Source organism: Zophobas morio, unplaced genomic scaffold (assembly GCF_036711695.1).
Source record: "Zophobas morio isolate AGI-343-1 ecotype UQ-CSIRO unplaced genomic scaffold, CSIRO_AGI_Zmor_V1 ptg000021l, whole genome shotgun sequence".
Lineage (NCBI taxonomy): Eukaryota > Metazoa > Arthropoda > Insecta > Coleoptera > Tenebrionidae > Zophobas > Zophobas morio.
In genome coordinates this window covers 3,042,005-3,061,725 of record NW_026972126.1, presented here as the reverse complement: position 1 = coordinate 3,061,725, position 19,721 = coordinate 3,042,005, and the positions used below count along the sequence as shown (strand labels likewise).

The 19,721-nt window shown below is 34.8% G+C and overlaps 3 protein-coding genes across 4 annotated transcripts; 2 read left to right on the top strand and 1 right to left on the bottom strand.

Moving 5' to 3' along the window:
* The first annotated feature begins 240 nt into the window (after window positions 1-240).
* Window positions 241-1,072, top strand: LOC135132901 (cytidine deaminase-like). Its single transcript, XM_064061118.1, has 2 exons — window positions 241-360; window positions 606-1,072. Exons 1-2 carry the CDS (start codon window positions 297-299, stop codon window positions 1,010-1,012), a joined length of 471 nt encoding a protein of 156 aa, XP_063917188.1. The 5' UTR covers window positions 241-296; the 3' UTR covers window positions 1,013-1,072.
* On the bottom strand, window positions 1,068-18,643 carry LOC135132900 (serine/threonine-protein kinase mTOR). Of its 2 annotated transcripts, XM_064061116.1 has the most exons (14): window positions 18,260-18,643; window positions 17,990-18,207; window positions 17,724-17,938; window positions 14,605-16,126; window positions 13,805-14,483; window positions 11,683-13,087; window positions 11,397-11,628; window positions 11,020-11,340; window positions 10,228-10,682; window positions 9,942-10,179; window positions 9,688-9,884; window positions 2,898-3,057; window positions 2,634-2,849; window positions 1,068-2,585 (listed from the first exon to the last, which is right to left on the bottom strand). In XM_064061116.1, exons 1-14 carry the CDS (start codon window positions 18,480-18,482, stop codon window positions 1,461-1,463), a joined length of 7,206 nt encoding a protein of 2,401 aa, XP_063917186.1. In that variant the 5' UTR covers window positions 18,483-18,643; the 3' UTR covers window positions 1,068-1,460. The 2 variants fall into 2 exon arrangements, with proteins under 2 accessions (XP_063917186.1, XP_063917185.1); XM_064061115.1 differs by having other exon boundaries at window positions 1,068-2,849.
* A 166-nt stretch (window positions 18,644-18,809) lies between these two features.
* Rpl37a (Ribosomal protein L37A) lies at window positions 18,810-19,506 on the top strand. Its single transcript, XM_064061119.1, has 3 exons — window positions 18,810-18,914; window positions 19,146-19,274; window positions 19,328-19,506. Exons 1-3 carry the CDS (start codon window positions 18,912-18,914, stop codon window positions 19,472-19,474), a joined length of 279 nt encoding a protein of 92 aa, XP_063917189.1. The 5' UTR covers window positions 18,810-18,911; the 3' UTR covers window positions 19,475-19,506.
* Window positions 19,507-19,721: the final 215 nt, after the last annotated feature.

Genomic DNA, 19,721 nt, shown 5'->3' with positions numbered 1-19,721 from the left:
ACAACTGCACTGAAAATATGTGTACGTAATGCAAATTTTTAATAATTACACATTTTTGACTCGTTATCACTAAAATTGTAATATAATTTGAAATTACTAGTAATTAATTAGAATTTGACCTTTCCACATTTTTCAAGACCTTCAAATTTTGTTTTCCTTATGTGTGAATTTCCATAATGTTGATAAATGTGTTTTTATCAGATTAATATGATATAAAACGGATTACAAAGTTATATTTCTCATTGTTCATAATTTTAATACCACGCAGAAAATAATTTAAAGTCCTCTTGTTAGTAATGTCAGCAAGAAATTCCACTTCTGATCCTAGCGCAAGTAATGTTGCAAAATTTAAAAGCTTGGGTAAGCGCATATAATTTTTTTTTATTGATTAGTATATTTTTCTGTTCCCTGAACTATAACACAGCGTGTTCGCTAGATAAAACACTACGAAAATAAATTGTAACATTATAGCATAAAAAGTATAGGTTATGTAATCTGTTATGGTTTATTAAGATTTGGTTTGATCAGTTGTTTAAAAACGTATTTTCCTCGTTAAATTTTGGTCATTATTGGTACCATACTAATCTGTCATTCTTTTGTTTCAGATACAAAAATACAGCAAGTATTAAGGGAGGCAGTTGAAGCCAGAACCTTTGCATACTGTCCGTACAGTAAATTTCAAGTAGGCGCTGCATTACTTTGTGAAAATGGTACCATTTACCGGGGGTGTAATATTGAAAATTCGGCCTTTACTGTGGGCATCTGTGCAGAAAGGACAGCTTTTGCAAAAGCAATCAGTGAAGGTAATATGAAGTACAAAGCTATTGCTGTGATAGGATATCAAGAAAAGTCTTTCACAACACCATGTGGTGCATGTAGACAATTTATGAGTGAATTTGGCAATATTGATGTCTACGTTGCTAAACCTGAATTGGATCAGGTTTTAGTAACTGACATAAACCAACTTCTACCTCATCAGTTCATGCATCCTAGTAGTGACTATACATTTTAGTTTTGTTGTGATATTTCAGTGTAAATGGTAAGTGTAAGGAAATAAAAGCGCAGTATAATATTAAGTCTTTAATTTTTAGTAGATAATATAAAAAATAAGATATAGATAAACAAAACTAAGTAGAAGGTAGATAACACACTCTCCAATGTGTTTAAGTATTACTTGACAAGCGCTTTATCACGAAAACGACCAGATATAAATCTTGGAAAGGCAAAACAATCCATTTTGTTATCTAATCAGTGATTTAGTTAGGCGAACATTTAAACTTATAAAACGGCCTTGAATTAATATTTGTGATTCTAATTACGTAATTACTTTTTTTACAAACTAATAACTACAAAGATTTGTTTGGATATATATTTCACATATTGTTATGAAGAATGTTGAAACCTAACTATATCACCTTTGTACTCAAGACATAATTGTACTGAAAGAAAAAAAGAAACAGTTACCAAAACGGACACCAACCTATATAGCATTGGGATAAATTTTCATTACTCGTGGCTTGCTGTATTAACAAATCTACTTGTTTTGGAATAGTTAGTGGTTCCTCCGTTCCAAAATCATTCGCAGTCAACTTATCCCGCACCCTATTAATAATAATAACCGCCCTTGCATTAACTTCATGTTGTGGTTCGTTATCATCTGCCATTAACAACTCTCTTTTCGGAATATTTAACGATTCAGACAAGTCTTGCTTTTGCGAACAACTGGTCGACATTGAATCATTATTCATCGGCAAATTCCGAACCTCAATATCCATCAGTCTCCAATTGAGTAACGGATCATATACAAAAGCTTCCAATACAGCCATCAAGCTGTCTTTATTTCTATGTAACATAGACATCACAGACTCGCACGTTCTCCTGTACGTTCCCTCAATTCCAGTCACCTCCATCGCGTTTATTAACATCCTGGTCAAACGGAAAGGAATTTTTTCGGGGAATTTTTCCCGTGTCATGGCTACTTCGAAACAGTCCCCAAAATCTATGTGAAGGATTTTGCCACTTAATCTATCCAACATCAAATTAGAAGGATGCCTGTCTCCCAAACCAAGAATGTATCCCACCATTGACATCACAGCCAATGACCTAGTGTAATTTGTCCTTCTGTCAAACCACACTTCAGATGAAGGACTCTTCAACCACAATAACCTAGCTAAGTCGTCGCCATGTGTATGTTCCAGGGCGTGCTCGAACACCTCCATTTTTTGCATTACAGTTAAATGATCATAATCGGGAGCCATCCGCAACATAATTCTGTGTTCTATATTAAGCAAAATTTTCTTTTTGTCGCGGTAGTCTCTGATCAGCGTGTGTAAGGTGTCGCAGTGTGGTAGCCACCCTATCAGACCCGAATTAGTACTAAGCGGAATGACGGCATACCTTTGGATTGTCAAATTACGCCTAAATGTATCAGGATCTTTCATCAAAAGGGTATTTACTAAACCAAATAACTGCATGACTCTTTCATCTTGTCTTAAATCTTCATGACCTTTGAGCAAAAACATGTATTCTTTTCCGTTGCTGCCTCTGATCACCAATTTTCTTGGACGCTGCTTTGAAGTGATCACCTGTAACATTATTTTTAAAATATCTACCGCCCTGCTCTGCCAGCTTACCTCCAGAGATCTATTGAAATACGCAATTCTAACCACTTGTTGACCCGGACTGTAGCTGCCAGGCACGGCCAATTCTAGATCTTGGCAAACTAGTAAATTCGGAGACACGTACTGGAGTTCGAGTGAAGTTAGTTGAGGTAGCTGGCGCGAAATTCGCCTGAACACATGATAGTACAGATCCCAGGCCTGGTTTAAATCCCGTATATTGCTTGAGAGCTGTAAATAATTAATATTAGTCTGGGAATTCTGAGGTTCCACTAGCACCTTATATCTTTGACACCACTCTTGAGCTTCGTTCAAGTCTCTCCCGTAGGTTTGATTGAAGCTAGTTTCTTTTAATGTTTGTGGGCCACGTTCCATCATCGCATGAAGGGGTTCAAGAATGCGCAACATTCCTTTAACATTTCGTTCCCCAAAGTATAGTCTATAAATGAAGACAGTATGTGTATTAAGTATTTATTGACCGTTCGTCATACAACACACGCTTAATTTTAGTTTTAACCTTCTGAAGTTGTATATATTTAATACTTCACTTTTGTTTATGGTATTAATAAAAAATTGGTCTAAAGAGTTTAGACAGTACTTCCCTCGCTGTCGGAAACTTGACGACTGCATGGCTCTTGTGTTTTTTTCTCATTACATTTTTGTAGTGGGAATTTAAAAAAAATTGCGATGACGTCATCAACATTTTTGCGAGGACACGTATATCAGTTGGGATAGATGTAGTGTAATACTAAGAATAAAATTATTGTATTCCCAAATTTTCGGGAAAATGAATTGGGTCGTTTTGAATATTGATTTTTTATAATCAATAAAATAACGAAACAATTTACTCACGTATACGGCAACTGAAAATCGTTTATGTATAAACATTCTTAATTTAAGATGACAAGCGTAACAGCATACGTGAGAGTCAAACAGAGAAACTGTAAACAAAACGACCATCGGTTTTATTGCTTCGACTTCCGCTTATTATATAAAACATTGGGTTTTATTTTTATTTTTGACGGTGAAATTCACAATTATAAACATGTCTATTCTACATTCGCGGAACCTATAGTCAGCGCATAAAACAAATGCACGTCTGTAATGTTAAAGTCGATGTAAATAAGCGTGCTACCCTTATGTTTCAACCGAGTTTTTACTTTAAAAAATTTTGTGTCTACCAAATTGGGTTGGTCCAATGTAATACTAATAATAAGTGTTGCCTTTAATATAATCAATAAAATAAATTGACTTCATTAATTTTTTTGAGCCACCTCTTAAGAAAATCTAAAAAATATGAATGGAATGATAAATCACAAGTACAAACTCATCATATTTTTTGCATTTTAGATAGGATTTATTCAGCAAAATTTAAGGGTGACGTCATCAATTTTTTTAGGAGGGATGAACAAATACATTTTGAACAAAAGTTTACCATGCTTATAATAACTTTAAAATATCTCCAAGATTTCAAAGCATTCGGTTTTGTAATTCCTGATTAAATCGATAAAATAAATTCACGCATTCATTATTTTTTTTGAGTCACCCTGTATATGCAAATCCAAAAATATGAATGGAATGATAAATCACAAGTACAGACTCCTCATATTTTGTACATTTTAGATAGGATTTATTCAGCAAAATTTTGGGGTGACGTCATCAATTTTTTAGGGAGGATGAGCAAATACATTTTGATAAAAAATTTACCATGCTTATAATAACTTTAAAACATCTCCAAGATTTCAAAACATTCGGTTCTGTAAATCCTGATTAAACCAATAAAATAAATTCATGCATTCATTAATTTTTTTGAGACACCCTGTATATGCAAATCCAAAAAATACGATTGGAATGATAAATCACAAGTACAGACTCATCATATTTTTCACATTTTAGATAGGATTTATTCAGCAAAATTTTGTGGTGACGTCATAAATTTTTTAGGAGGGGACGACCAAATACATTTTGATCAAAAATTTACCATGCTTATGATAATTTTAAAACATCTTCAAGATTTCAAAGCATTCGGTTTTGTAGTTCCTGAGTAAATCAGTAAAATAAATTTTGCGCATTCATTAATTTTTTTGAGTCACCCTGTATATGCAAATCCAAAAAATATGAATGGAGTGATATATCACAAGTACAGACGCATCATATTTTGTACATTTTAGATAGGATTTATTCGGCAAACTTTTGAGCTGACGTCATCAAGTTTTTGGAGGGGATAACCAAATATATTTTGACTAAAGATTTATGATGCTCTTTAGAGCCTTAAAACATCTGCAACATTTTAAAACATTCGGGTTAGCAGATTCAAAATTAAATTGCAAAATGTTGTTTTATGATTTTGATTTTTTTTCCAAAAATCTGGACGTTTCGGGTAAAAACTGAATTCGGAGTCGTAAACTACATGTGTAGGACTATGTTATTTTAAACAATTTAAGACCCATTTACTATGTACAATTTTGAAGTGACGTCATCGCATTAGTGGTGGGGATGATTAGACAAATTTTGGTTAGCGTTTTACCATCTACATGATATTCCTAATATAAGTACAAAATTTCACAACAATCGGTCCAGTACTTTCGGAGATTATCTGTCTAATAAAAATCCGGGACGGCAGACGGACAGACGGACAGACAGACGGAAATGGGAGACCTATTTCTTCGTCTTCTAGGGGTCATGAAAGATCGAGAAAACGTAAAAGTAGAGAGTCGGCCGACGGACTCGATTACAATACTTCCTTTGCTTACGCTCGGGAAGTAAAAAGATATAATGTGGTCCCTATTTATGGAACAATTTCGAAGCTTTCAACGTATTCACTAATTTCAGACTTATTAGCTTGAGTTAATATACAGTTCTTTTAAATTAATCAATATATATATTTCATTGAAAACCTACTTGTCTATTAGCCTATGGCTAATTTCATATTTATTTGACGTTTCATAGCTCCTAAAATATTAAAAAGTAGGTCTCCGTTCCGTCTGTCTGTATCTGTTGACTATTTTATTAAACATATAATTTTCGAAACAGATATTTTAGATTTATTTTTTAAATGTCATTGCAGATGGTATAACGGCAACAAAATTTTGACTTATATTCCAGATAAAATTTGGTGATTTCATCTCAAAATTTTGATAAATAAATTCTATTTAGGAGCATTCCACTGTCACGTTCGGGACATTTGTAACAATAATTTTGTGTAAAACTTTGTCATATTAGTTTTCTAAAGCGGAAATGACCACAATGGCGGCTACCTTAGAAAAATTGAGTTTTTTGAACAATCTTGGTCAATTTGTTTTTAGGTTTTTGTTTTGCATATTACAACAAATTCAATACTAAAGTATGTCACGTATGGGACATCAAAAATTCTCACATTCTAAATGTATCGAAAAAATTTTGCTATATCTGCTCCGTTTGAATTATCCGAAGAGGGTGATATTATATATTAATAATAGAAGTTACAACCTTTAATTTGGATATTATTTTAAATTATTGCCCTTGACGGCTTTTTTTATAGGAAATTATTTTTGAACTGTCACGTATGGGACATATGTGAATAGTAAACACACCATAATGACAAAACTAAACATAAACAATAACAAACAAATAAATTACAACAAATTTCAATATGATGCAATTCCTGTCAAACATTTTGACATATAATAAGTCAATTTATTTATGTGATGTTTATAAGTTATGGCTGATTACGGATTTTAAGAACTTTAAGCAATCTAAATGCGCAAAAACTTTATTGTTTTAGTTTGTTTTTAAAAATATTGCAAGTTCCTGTTTTTCGTGGAATGCTCCTTTAAAATGTGTAAAATAATATCCTTCTATACCTGTGGTTTAGAAATCCGAGCAATTTATTTTAAATCAAAAATGGCTTGTCTCATTTTCCTGAAGTTCTATGAACACAGTGGAGGGTGAGTGAGCAAAAAGGGGTCACCTAGAATAACTTTTTTATTTATTATCCAAAAGTAATGACTATTGCTATTAAATTTGGAAATGGAGAATAACACCCAGCGTGTAGACGTAAATTCACTGCTTTAAAAAAAGGTACGGAAAAGTATATTGCAGAAATGCCATTAAACTTTTTTTATTTTTCAGATTTTGCACTTTTTTTTTTCAATTAAAAAAAATAATTTTCTGATCAACGTTGCTAATGCAACTCGATTTAAAAGTTGATAAAATGTTGGATTGGATTGTTCAGAAAAGCATAATAAAAGAAATAATTTCATGAATATGAAAAACTGATTTTTACTTACGCAAAAACATATTTAGAAAACAAAGCGTAAAAAATGCTTTAACAAAATAATATTTTACTTGCAAGATATCAAAATGTCGGTTTCCTGTTTCCGTTTGTCGGTCTATTATTATTAGTACTATTATTATTAAAATATAAGCTCCACAGGTCGCGACTCAATTACGAAGCTTAAACTATAAGAACATGAATACAAAAAAAAACACATCAATAAATAATTGTTTATTTAAAAAAAGAAAGAAAAAAAACGAAAAAAAAAGACTACCAATTGTGTAGTAACTGCTGAAAATTTAATTTTTTAACCAATAGAAAATCAACCTCAATCTCAAGAAGACGATCAGAAACCACTACCGATATCAACGCCGTTTTTTGTTTAAAAAATAATTTGTAAGATTTTTCCAAAGTGCTTGGCCACTGACCACTTGGTCTGTTGGCAATCACCTCCGAAACAGATTATTTTGAAATGTTAGATTTAGGTGTAAGTATCTCAAGATTATTGTGTGGCTAACGTTAATTAAGATTTATTTAAATTTATAATTTTGTACAATCATTAAAATTTGTTTTTTAAAGGGCAACACTGTTTGGAAACCGTAATATGTTAAAATTTTACATATCTGATAAATGATAAACAATGGAAATCAATTATGTGGCCAAATAACGTTATCGTGGAAGACGACTATCAACTTCTAGTACAGTCAATTCGCCATTAGACCAGTTAGTAGTAAAATATAGGTGTTTTAAAGTCGCAGACAAAAGTTAGTGACAAAGTGGATGCACTTACTTAACTTGTCAACATCTTTTTCATTTATCCACTACATTGAAGTGTCAAAATAGAATGATAGTTGACAGATTTGATGAGGAAATGATACGTCGTAACTCAACTGTTATCCCATTGTCTGTGGCTAAACCCACGTCTCTGTGTATAGCTTATATTGCTTATAACCACAATTAGTCAAAGCCGAAGTGACGAAGAATCAATCAATCAGACAAATATTAAATACGACGGCGCGACGTCAGGCGATAAATTTGGCTGGCCGACCATGCAGTCTCAAACTCAGTGGCTTTGTTTCAGTTCAGGGTTTATTTGATCAAAATCATCATGAAAATTGTGATGTGGAACGATCATTTTTAATTTTTAAAGCAATTGTAACATCTAGGAGAACTCGTATAATTGATGAGTAAAACCTAGAAAAAGTAATAATTATTGTTTCTAGCAATTCCCGACATTGTAACAGAAAACGTGGCCGCAACTAGCAATCGGACGCCAATGAGCATCACTTCCGTGATGCCGAAGCCTGCTTATAATATACAAATCTGAAAATTTTGACGTTTCTTTGTCACAAAGTTTTATCTGCGATTTTATTACATATTTTTTTCTATACAACTGTATATGTCTTTATACAATATTGTAACACAGATGGAGATGGTAAAAATAATCGTAATGGAAAAAAAAACACAGCTCTATTTATCTAATAAGTACATAAACCAGGGCTTTATTGATAAGCCAATTTTAACAGCGCAGCGATCGAGTCGATTAAGAAGGCGAGTCACTAAAGCCGGTTTATGTACGAATTACATATATACAAAGCTTTATGCCCGACTGCAGTAATTAAATCTTTTATAAAAATGTAGAAATACAAAAAACAAAATAATAAGCATCTATAATAGTCATGTTATAGAGTTGTCAAAGTGACAAATTTGTGTAAATTTTCATTTGTTTTGAAAAACAGTTTTCGCAGGTTGTATTGGAAATCGTGAGATTGGAAATAAAAAAAATTGCTTCGAAACCAAAAGACAAAAGAAACACGCCTCCCAATAAAGACATGAGGTTTATATGTAGAAATTTACGCCGCGTATAAAAAATGGTGCGGAAAGCAGAAAATCGAAAAAACTACAGAAGATACTACATATATTGGCTTCTCTAAAAACTGAACTCGCTTCTTTGAAATCATGGACAAAATACTCGTATGTTGCGAAGTACAATTAATTTAAAAGAAGGTATTTGGTATGGCTATTTTCAAGCATTATTCCCTATCTGAAAAGGAAGGGAGAAGGGTACACGGCAAAAAAATCTCCAATATTTTATCTAACTGAAATGTAGATTCTTTTTTGTTGAATTCTTATAACGCAATGCATTTACTGAGCAACGTATGTTACCAAGTTTTTATAGAACAATTACGAAAGAGCTCCATTTTCTAGGTTAACCTTATTTTTGGCGTAGCAGGAGCCTTTAGACGTCAGGAATTGGTCTCTTTAACCACTGACAACGTAAAAGACCAAGAAAAATACTTTTTAGTTCGGCTAGTAGACGCAAAAACTACAAAAGATAGGTCTTCTGTTATTCTTCTAGGGGAAAACTTTACAACTTTAGTACTTGACTTTTTTTCTGTTTCTAGTAATAATTAATAAGATATCTAGGAACGTGCGTTTAATCGATTCACCCTGTATACAATATACTAAGAGTGCAATGAAAAATAAAGAACCGATCTATCCAAATTTGTCCCGTTTGTTATATGGACTAATAAACTAAAACAGTAGTTTCACAGACTCCACCATAAAAGATCAATACAAATCATAAAAACAGCAGTGATCCCAAAATTGATCCTTGGGACATCCTGCATATACTTTTGGCAAATCTGTATTTTTGCATTTATTAGTAACTAGTGGAATTCTATTTTCAAAGAAAAATTTAATAAAACTTTTACCATAAAAATTGCTGTTTGCGGCAAACTTCACCAAAGAACTGATTTATTTCTATTCATAGTAAATATATAACACCAAAACCATAAAAAAATAAGTTCTTACCTTGAGGCTTCTTCTAAACCTTCATGCCAAATTTCATGCCATAAAATAGCTACACGGATTAGTTCTTCAGAGGCCATCATGGCCTGACTGACTAAAGTCGGCGAATGTTCGCTCATCGATTTCAATATACTATTAGCCGCGTTTCTTCTACGTATCGAGTTGCTTTTGGTAGCGACTGTTAATGGATACACTAAAGCCTATAAATTTTAATAAATAATTTTCTGAACTTTTTGCGTCACTTTAATCTGATTTACCTGGGGATGCGTTTTTCCGATATCCACGAGAAGATGATTAATTAACTTAGAGACTAACGCCGTCGTATCAATCCTAGCAATCAACTGAGGTATAACCTGAAGCCACGTATTCTTTTCCACGAGTCTTATTCCTTCAACAATGGCATCGTATACTTCAGGCCAGTCGCCATAATCAAACCACAAAGTCAGAAGACGTAGCGTATCTTGTAACGAACTTCCCTTCGATAAGTTAATCGATCTGTAAAAAATTATAAATGTGGCAACACACCCCACCTAAACAACTCACTTGAAGAAACCCTGAACAGCTAAAACGGTGTAGTGGGTTTTCTCTTCCTGATGGTTGTAGTACAACACAGTTTCAAAATTCATATAAGCCCAAGCATGCCAAGCTTTGTACCACTGCGGATCATGCTCAGTCGCTTGTTTGTAACATTTCAAAATAAACGGAATTGACGTCTCATTTATTCCTTCTAAAACTTCTTGCCAGGCACCTAACTTCAGATAACATCGAGCCAGGAGTCGCTTTTTCTCTTCAATGGTAACATCATCGCTAGGTTCGCTGTGCGTATATTCTGCTACAAACTGTGACAACTTCTGATAGGCCTTCTGTTTTTCTTGAGCAACCCATAAATGTTTCGTGTAGGCCAGAGTTACGTGGGGTTGGTTTTTAGGAAGGGGCATATCAGGGCGTTCGCTCGGGTCGTACCCCAGCAACATCACTAACGTTTTTTGGGAAAGCATCTACGATAGAGTAATTCGGTACAGAATTAAGCTAAATTAAAGTGACACGAAATCGACTGAAATAATGTTTTATAAAAATATTACGTGGTTCTACTTGCAAACAACAAATATCTATAAATACGTAGAATAATAATAATAATAATAATAAAACGTTTACAGTATACCATGAGTTCACAAGAAACGAGTAAAAATACAAGGACTATACTACCTATTTAAATAAAATAAAAAAATGCGTACATCTAACACAAATTCTTTTAAAATGCTAATACTTTTTCATATAAAATACAATTTCAGTCAATTGGAAGTAGTAACACTAAAAATATATAGAACCACTTACCAAAGAACCACTCTTTCTGCACAAGGAAGCATATTTTACCCACGTTCTTTTATCTTCTTGGGGCGTCAAAACCAACGAATGAACTTGAATGATTCTCTGCCAATCTTCAACCAGTCTCTGCCCAGATTGCAACCTTTGCCACCACATAGCTTTGAGCGTGGGTCTGCGTTCAGGAACTAAACGATATTGCATCACCTCTTCCAATTCAGACAGCATTTGAACCATAACCATAGCACCGTATGCCCGCTGATAAGACTCGCCTGCCATTGCAGTCAATTCATTATCCAGAAGATCACGAGCGGAATCGATAAATCTTTGAGCCTACAAATCAAAGAATGACAACAAATCTGACGAGAACCAAAAGAAACAGTTTTTACCGCTTCGTAATCTTCTTTGTGTATAGCTAAAATGGCACGGTAAAATGCACCATCTTGAGTATCTCTTGGTATCACGTTGACGTACCTTTCCATGGATCTATAATCGTGTAAGCCAAACGAAGCGGCTGCTGCTAATCTACTAGCTTTCTGTTTGTTATCATCTGACAATACAATAAAGTTCTTTTCTACAATTTGATGAAGTTCGCCCCATTCTCCTAAAGCTTCCAAACATCTGCAAAAAGTATATTTATTAATTTTGTTCACCATTTCCAATTCATGTGTTAACCTCATCCTTCCCAAACAAGCTTCTTGGTCCGCGTTATCTACTTCCATTTTTTCGATATATAAACGTAAGGCTTTTTCCCAGTTGTGTAGCTTTTCGTACCACCTCACTTGCACTTGCATGTCTCGCTGCATAACGTACTGCAGCAACCCTTCAGCCGCCTCTTTTTGCTGTAATTTATTATTAATGGAAATAAGAGCTTCAACTACTTGACTACTAGCTCCTCTTTGAAATTCTTCTTCTTTGTAATGTAACGCTTTTGCGTACGCTCGACAATGCATAGCGTGGGATCCCAAAATGTGTGTATCCAGTGGTAATGGTCCCTTATCGCAGTGCTCCATGAATTCAGCCAAATTTAGAATAGTTTGTGTAATTTCCGGTACATCAGGCACTGTAAGCGCTTGTTCCAAGCACGTAATCAGTTCTTTTTGCATGCTTTCACCAAGTTCCGACCAACAGCTGACGAAAGCTGCGTTGAAAAGATCTCTAGGTAACTGTGAATAAGTCTGAGCTAAAGTCAAACACGAACGTAACGCCGGAATTGGTGATTGTTTTAAAAGTTCAATGCTTAACCTCCTCAGCCACTCTAACCAATCATCTTTTGAAACTCTACGAACCGGAGTCCAAGCCTGTTGGAGGTTAGATTCAGAAACCTTCAATCTTTGTATCATTCCGCTGTCTGCAGGCATCGCAGGATCACGATTTTTCAGACTAGATTTAGATCTAGGCATTGGAAAATCGCCATCTTCTGCCAACGTTGTTTCGTTTTGTATCTTAGACACTAGCATATCAAACTTACTATGCTGTATTTTATGTTTTGACATCACTTTTTGTATCAGAGGTACAAAAATGCTAAACTTACGTCCTAATTGTTGCATAAGAGAACACAAGGTATCCATTGCTGTTGGTCGTAATTCTGGACAATTATCGATTGTCCGGACCAAAGGGTGTACAATTCTCGAAATGAAGTCGGAGAAATCGATAATTTCCGCTAACTGGTCGATGGTTTCTAGAGCTTTTTTTGAAACAACTAGTGGACAGTCTTGCGCATCAAACAATCGCACGATTGGTGGTAAAATCAGGTGCATATACTCGTCTAAATTATTGCCAAAATTATGCAAGGCTTCTAAAAGTTTAATGGTGTATAATCTCTCCTTCGAAGTGTCATGATTTAGAACACGTAAAATGTGAGGCAGCATTTTTGGAAGATATACTTTAAATTCCGCACCCAGTGCAACTGCGATGTGTTCTACTAATAAAATAAGTGTGCCTTGGATGGTACTACTTGGTGTCCAGAATTCTTTAATCAATTGACATATGTCGTCTAAGTAATTTCGAATGTGTTGCTTAACGATGTAGATCAGCTGTGCAAGTTGTTGGAACAAAAACTCTTTGAAATTAACGTCAGCTGGAAAATTATTTGGTCAATTTGTCGCCTTTTTAATTGGACAAGTATTGAACTAAATTAAAACCCTGGAATGTTTTCCTAAATTCGTATATTATAGTGTCGAATCGAAATCACTGTATTTATCCTTATTTCATTAATAGATATGGGAGTTGTATAATACAATAACTAAAAGAAAAGGAATTATAGTTTTACGATTCCTATTCTTTATTTAGGTTTATAAGCATACAACAAGAAAACCACGCTACTAGATCTGGAGCACAACATGGTGAGTCATTAGAATTAGGATCGGACTCTCTGTCAGTAGCGTAACATGCACACTTTAGAAGGGGTTATTTTTTTTTTTAATTTATTTTGTTTTCTTCATACTTTTCGTTTTTGGGTTTATACTGTTACGAATAAACTTTTGTTTTATTTGTAAAATGTGCAATACTCGACAAAATTTGTTTGTTATTCATTTTCGCTTCACATACATATTTACCGAGCGGCGATGAATCTATTTATTTATCTTTGTCTCTACAGCACAAATGAATAACCAAATTTCTAAAAAAGGTCGCCATTGATTGCAAAGTGGTTTTTTTTCAAACTGGGACTTCATGGTGTATGTTCAGAATTAAAAAAATGTCCCAGTAGTGAAACGAAAATTATTAAATTCTCGTCCCGTAACTATTGACAGGTGACTATTCCATTGTTTTAATTAGTTCAATGAATTCCACTTACCTGTCCTCACTACATACAACAAACTGGGCAAAACTTGTGAAATATACGGCACACACTTAATTCCCAAACTTTTGAAAATAAAAGTAACTGCTTGAACAACCATAGTGTGATGCTGTGCCAAAGTAGGATCTTTGATAATCCTCATCAAAGTTGCTATAGCAATCGCCAAATAATACTCCTCCAGAGTATTAGAGCTCATGTTCACTAACATCTCGCTCGATGTTAAATCAGCATTCAAATCCTCTCCTTTATCAGTCATGGGGATCAAAACTGGTGCTTCTGGATAATAGTCGATTTCTCCTCGGTTTATTTTATGCTTGTACGGATCCAAGGCACCTAGAAGTCCCAAAACTCGAATCGTTTCCCTCCGTATATACGATTGCTGTTCAGTTTTCAAAAAATTCAGCAACACATCCAACAACACCGGATACTGTGTGTATGGTTGGATCACATGACCGGTAACACCAACAAGTTGTCCGAGAGTGCATAAGGCAGCCCCTCGTTTCTCTGGGGCTGAAGCGTCGCCTAACATTTCCAATAAAATGCCCATCAGTTCTTGCATCCATTCTTGGAGTTCGGTACCACCGCTGCTCACTTCTGCTAGGTCGCCGATAGTTAGAAGGACGGAGAGAACGACGCCTGGATTAGGCTCAGGATCACGGAGTTTAGGAACAAGAACCTGTTAAAAAAACTTAGGTACCAGACATATCAAATAATGAAAGTTTGCATGAATCAAGAATTTACTTATTTGTATTAAACCTGCTATTAAGCCTATTCACAAACAACTACCAAGTTCTTACCTTTAAAATAGGTTCCATGTATGGGCGTATCATTCTCGGAGCACTCACGACCAGATGATCCACCATTCTCGCTCCCTGCTCCTTATTTCTTCCACTTCCCGAGTGCTCCAGTTCTGACAACAGCTGCACCAAGGTTTTTCGAAGTGAGGGCATCACGTAGGCTGGATTCATGGCACTTAACCTTCCAATAGTGAAAAGCGCCACTTCTCTAATTTCGAACATCTCATCTTGCAAGGCTACAAACAATGCACTTAAAGACTCGGCCTGGGCTAGATGGTTATCGAAAGTGCGATCTAAAGAAATAAGAACCCCATATCTAACGTTTGGATCGGTATCTGTCAAACCCACACTAAGCAGTCTATGCAATACGGCAGCCACTGTTTTAGTGACCGTTTCAGAGGAGTTTTTAGCCGTACTATGAATTGCATGTCTCAGCAAACGACACGTTGTGCGAACTGCCTCCAATCGAATTTCGTTATTATCATGAACCAAGAAGTGGTTAGCACAACGATGAACAAACGGGAGTAAACGCTGGCCTTCGAAGTCAAAAGTGCCTAGTGTTTTTAATGCAAGTACTATAATTTGAGTGTCGCTCACTTCGGGGATTCCCAAAGACATGACGGTTCCGGTAAGATGACGAGGCATTCCTGGATGGACTAAAGGCTTGTTGAGAAGAATGTAAGACAGCATTTTTAACAATCCCAAACTAATTTTCTCTTTATGTTCTGGGACCTTACGTGACAGTTCTCTCAGACATATTGTCAAAGAAGCAGTAAGTCCAGTAGCTAACATAGGTTCGAGTAGGTTGGGTATTTCCATCTTTCCGTGATTTTTTAGGGCATGCGACATGAAAGTAACACAATTAAAAATGGAAGCGTCAATGGGACTCTTCTTCCGGCCTAAGATATCTCCTCTAGGCAGATACATCCTGATTATTTCCATTATCCTTTCAACGTAAGGCTCTATATCGGATTCCACAGCTATGGCGATCATTCCTATCGTTACAAATGCTTTGGCTCTCTCTTTTTCTCTACTCTTAATAATGTTAAAAATATGGTTCATCACAGTACTTAAATGTTGTTTGACAAAGTTTCCTCGGTCAAACGTTGCTAAACGCGGCAAAATAGTTAAGAAACTTTGTTGTATGTGCGAAGAGCGTGACAGTCTTTGAGACAACACGTCCAAACACATGTAGTCAAATTTTTCGGAGACAAGCTGACGGCAGATTTGTGATTCTATGATGGCGATTTGAGAAGGAGCTAAAGACACTGCTTGGTACTGAGGTATGCGTCTGCTGACTGAGAAAACGAACCGTGACTTTGTGAAATTGAAACTAGTTTCGACGGTTTGTTTAGTATCAGTTCGTTCAAGTAAACTTTTGTATTTGCGCTCCCAATCTGCGTTTGAACAGCGAACTAATTCGTTTATTATAAGAAGGAAACCGTGCACGCGTTCTTCTTTCATTCGCTCGCCTCGCTCGACAGACAGCATTTTTACGGATTCGTCGTAGCATTGTTTGTACCTGAAAGAGAGGTTTATATTGGTATTTTCACAAATTAAACAAACAAAAAACACCAACCAGAGCATCAATTGTACATCTATTGAAATTAATTCTGTTGTCAGTGTATAGATTTGAAATCACCTTTTTTGCTTGGGTGTAATGGTCTCACATTAACGAATGTCTGATTTTGGCTTCTGGATGTTTCAAAGCTTATGAAAGATGAAAATCTTGGTGTGTATGTCTGCCTGTTTCTGCATTTGTAAGTTTTCTGGAGATTTTATTAAGCAGATCATTTCCGAAACCACTGGACTAATTTTTTGCAAATTTTTTGCTGTACTTTTGAGTTTATTGTCTACGTGGTAAAATGCGAATCAACATTAATTGTTCATTCCACCAAAAATTTAATGAATTCCTTTAAAAAGTTATCTCAAAATGTATTTATTAGATATCTGTAAAAAACATTCCCCGCCAGGCAGTGTTGATTGTGCTTTGGTAATATAATTTTTGATTTTACTTTTCGACGTTTCCGAACTCCTACGGTACGACAAAGCAGATCCCCCGTTTCCGTCTCTCTGTCATCATGATTTTTTTGCCAAAACTTTGCATGTCAAATGTAAAAAATCAAGACGGATTCATAAACCACAACTGTAAGAGCATATTATTATATTATATATAAAATTTAAATAACATTTCCTATGTACAACTTTGAGGTAGCATCATTACATCGTTGGTGGGGATGATTAGACAAAGTTTGGTTAGCGTTTTACATGGGTTTACCATTTTAGTTCATTTTTTAAGGGCGTGCACACAATTATGCGACATAATGTACACAAACTAAGGATGACGATTATATTTTCAATTCCAATAAAATATGTAATTTAGATTAGATGTTAAAAATAATAAAAAATATTACATCAGAGAAAATAAATAAATTTTTTTTTTGCAAAACATCCACACTGATTAAAAATTGTTTAACATTATATGAAAATGAATTGTCGGGTTAACTCTGAAATATGTATTTTGGGTTGAGTGAATATTTAAACGCCTTTAAAAACTAACTATACACGATATTCCAACACATAAAATTTCACAGACAGACAAAAACGGAAGACCTATGTTCTCAGCTTATGCTTAGGAAGTAAAAACTGTTTTTTTTTTCAGATTTTTTTCAAAGGAAACATTTAAGAACAAAATATGCTCTGCTCTCTGTCAGATATTGGTCACGCTTCAGTTCGACCAAACCAAATATATACGTTTTTCAGATCAACAGTTTAGTATATTTTTCCACTTGGTTTTTCCTAACGTTTTTTCTATACGTTTTTACGTTTGAGACACTTTGCCATAAATTAATACATGCTGTTTTTTTTTAAACAGTGCCTCACTTTTGGCATGGTAACCAATTAAAAACAAAAACGAAATAGCTAATTTCAGCTTAGGCAACCAGCATTTCACTACTAGATTCAGATATAAAATCAGCTTGCTCCAAGGGTTCCTCCTAAAAATACTCATGAATAATTCTGACGCGTTAAAATGAGTTATTTAAAACTTATACAACATCTTCCAAAAAAAGTGTAACCCCAACACAAAGTTGGCAAATATAATAATTCTATAAAATTACCATTGGGGCCTCTGATTCTGCTTAGCAGTCTCCCTCTGTGCCGTCACCACTAAAGCAGCTCTCAATGCTTCAACGGCACTCTCCCTGATGGCTGGCTTTGGATCTTGTATTGCAAAAAATATCAAATCAAAAAACTGAGAAACGTGCTGATAAAAGTATGTGGGCATTGTTAAAGCCAGCTCTTTCAAAACCAGTACAGCGGCTTGCCGCTTGCCCTAAAATAACATACATTATATAGATGTCACCCCATTACAAAGAACAATTACTTCAATTCGGTCTCCAGTCAACCATTCAAAAGCCCGTTTTACTTCGAATTCAACATATTCGGATGCTTTAGATCCAGAAACAAGTGCCAGTCTACCCATAGTTTTAGCAACTGACTCCATGACACTAACATCACTTGAAGGAAGCAAGTTTCTCAAGTAGTTGGCAAAACGAGATATTCGAGTTGTCATGTTACCAAAATCCACACTAATTAAGCAAACTAGAAGTTAAAGAGATTATTACAGTAAATAGACTGACGGTAAGAAATCAACCAATGGCTAAAATTCCACCCTTCTTCTCATTAGGGTCATTGCTCGACACCATTTCGAAGATATGATGGTTGAAGTCATCCAAAAAACTGGTTATTTCATCAGGGGTGGCCTCTCGAAGTTCGCTCTTCACGTATAAGCTTAATTCTCGAGCTGTTTTTTGACGAAAGTCAGGGTTACGGGATTTCAACCCCGCAACAAACTGCTGCATCGCCAGCGAAGACATTGTTAAAAATTTTTTAGACGCACACCTCCGAATAACTACATTACAATAACGCAGATAAAGAACGATTTAAATCAAAAAGTAATGAACATTTCAGATCATTTCTTATCACTTTTATGTTGCTTCCATCATGCTTGTGACAACTGACATTTATCACTGGCCAATTCAAATCTGTTTTACCGCCATAATTTGTTCATTTATTATTTTAATTTGAGTGGATCTAAGACTTTTTCTAAATTAAAATATTTATGTATATCTACTTAAAATATTTTTAATGCTCTTAAATCTGCTTTCTACAGATTGCCCGACTCCGGTGAGACACCACCGGATTTCGGACCTTCTAGGGAATTTTATGTTTTGAAATTTGGTAAATTGGAAAAAGTTCTACCAACATCTCTCCTGTTTGTGAAACTTGTCAAAAAGTACACAAAAATGGTAAGTCCTAAAATTCTTGTTTTATTACAATCATCTCAACAACAATCTTGGTAATTATGAAAGGATAATTATTGTGAAATATAAGCTACCGTACAGGAATGATATTTTGTCATATTTTTGCTTTTTACAATAGTAATGAAAATTTGAGGTTAAGTTCATTTTAAATGATTCAAAATTATTACATTATTGTTTTTAACATGCATTAGCCCCTAATATTAAAATGTTTTCTAGGCCAAGCGCACGAAGAAGGTCGGAATCGTAGGAAAATATGGAACCCGCTATGGTGCTTCCTTGCGTAAAATGGTCAAGAAAATGGAAATCACCCAGCACAGCAAATATTCATGCAGTTTCTGTGGAAAGGTATGTCATGGATACTAATTAAAGAAGTTGATGCTTATGATACCAATTTTTAGGATGCTATGAAGAGGAGTTGTGTAGGAATTTGGTCATGCAAAAGATGTAAACGTGTTGTAGCTGGAGGCGCGTGGGTTTATTCTACAACGGCCGCATCGTCTCTACGATCAGCTGTCAGACGTCTCAGAGAAGTTAAAGAACAGTAATTTTTTTAATTAATAAAATAATTATTTCCATTTTTATTGCGTTTTGTTATCCTGAAACGTTGATCTTTTAGTGGCCATTTTATTGTTGACTAAGATTTATATAAAAGTTTTAATGGAAACATTTTTTTTGTCCAAAAATAATTGTTGGGTGCTTCATCCTAGTTTTTTTTATTAAGAATGTTTAGGATCCGATGAAAGATATCTTTTACCCAAAATTTCATAGTGAGAAGAAAACATTCTAATATTG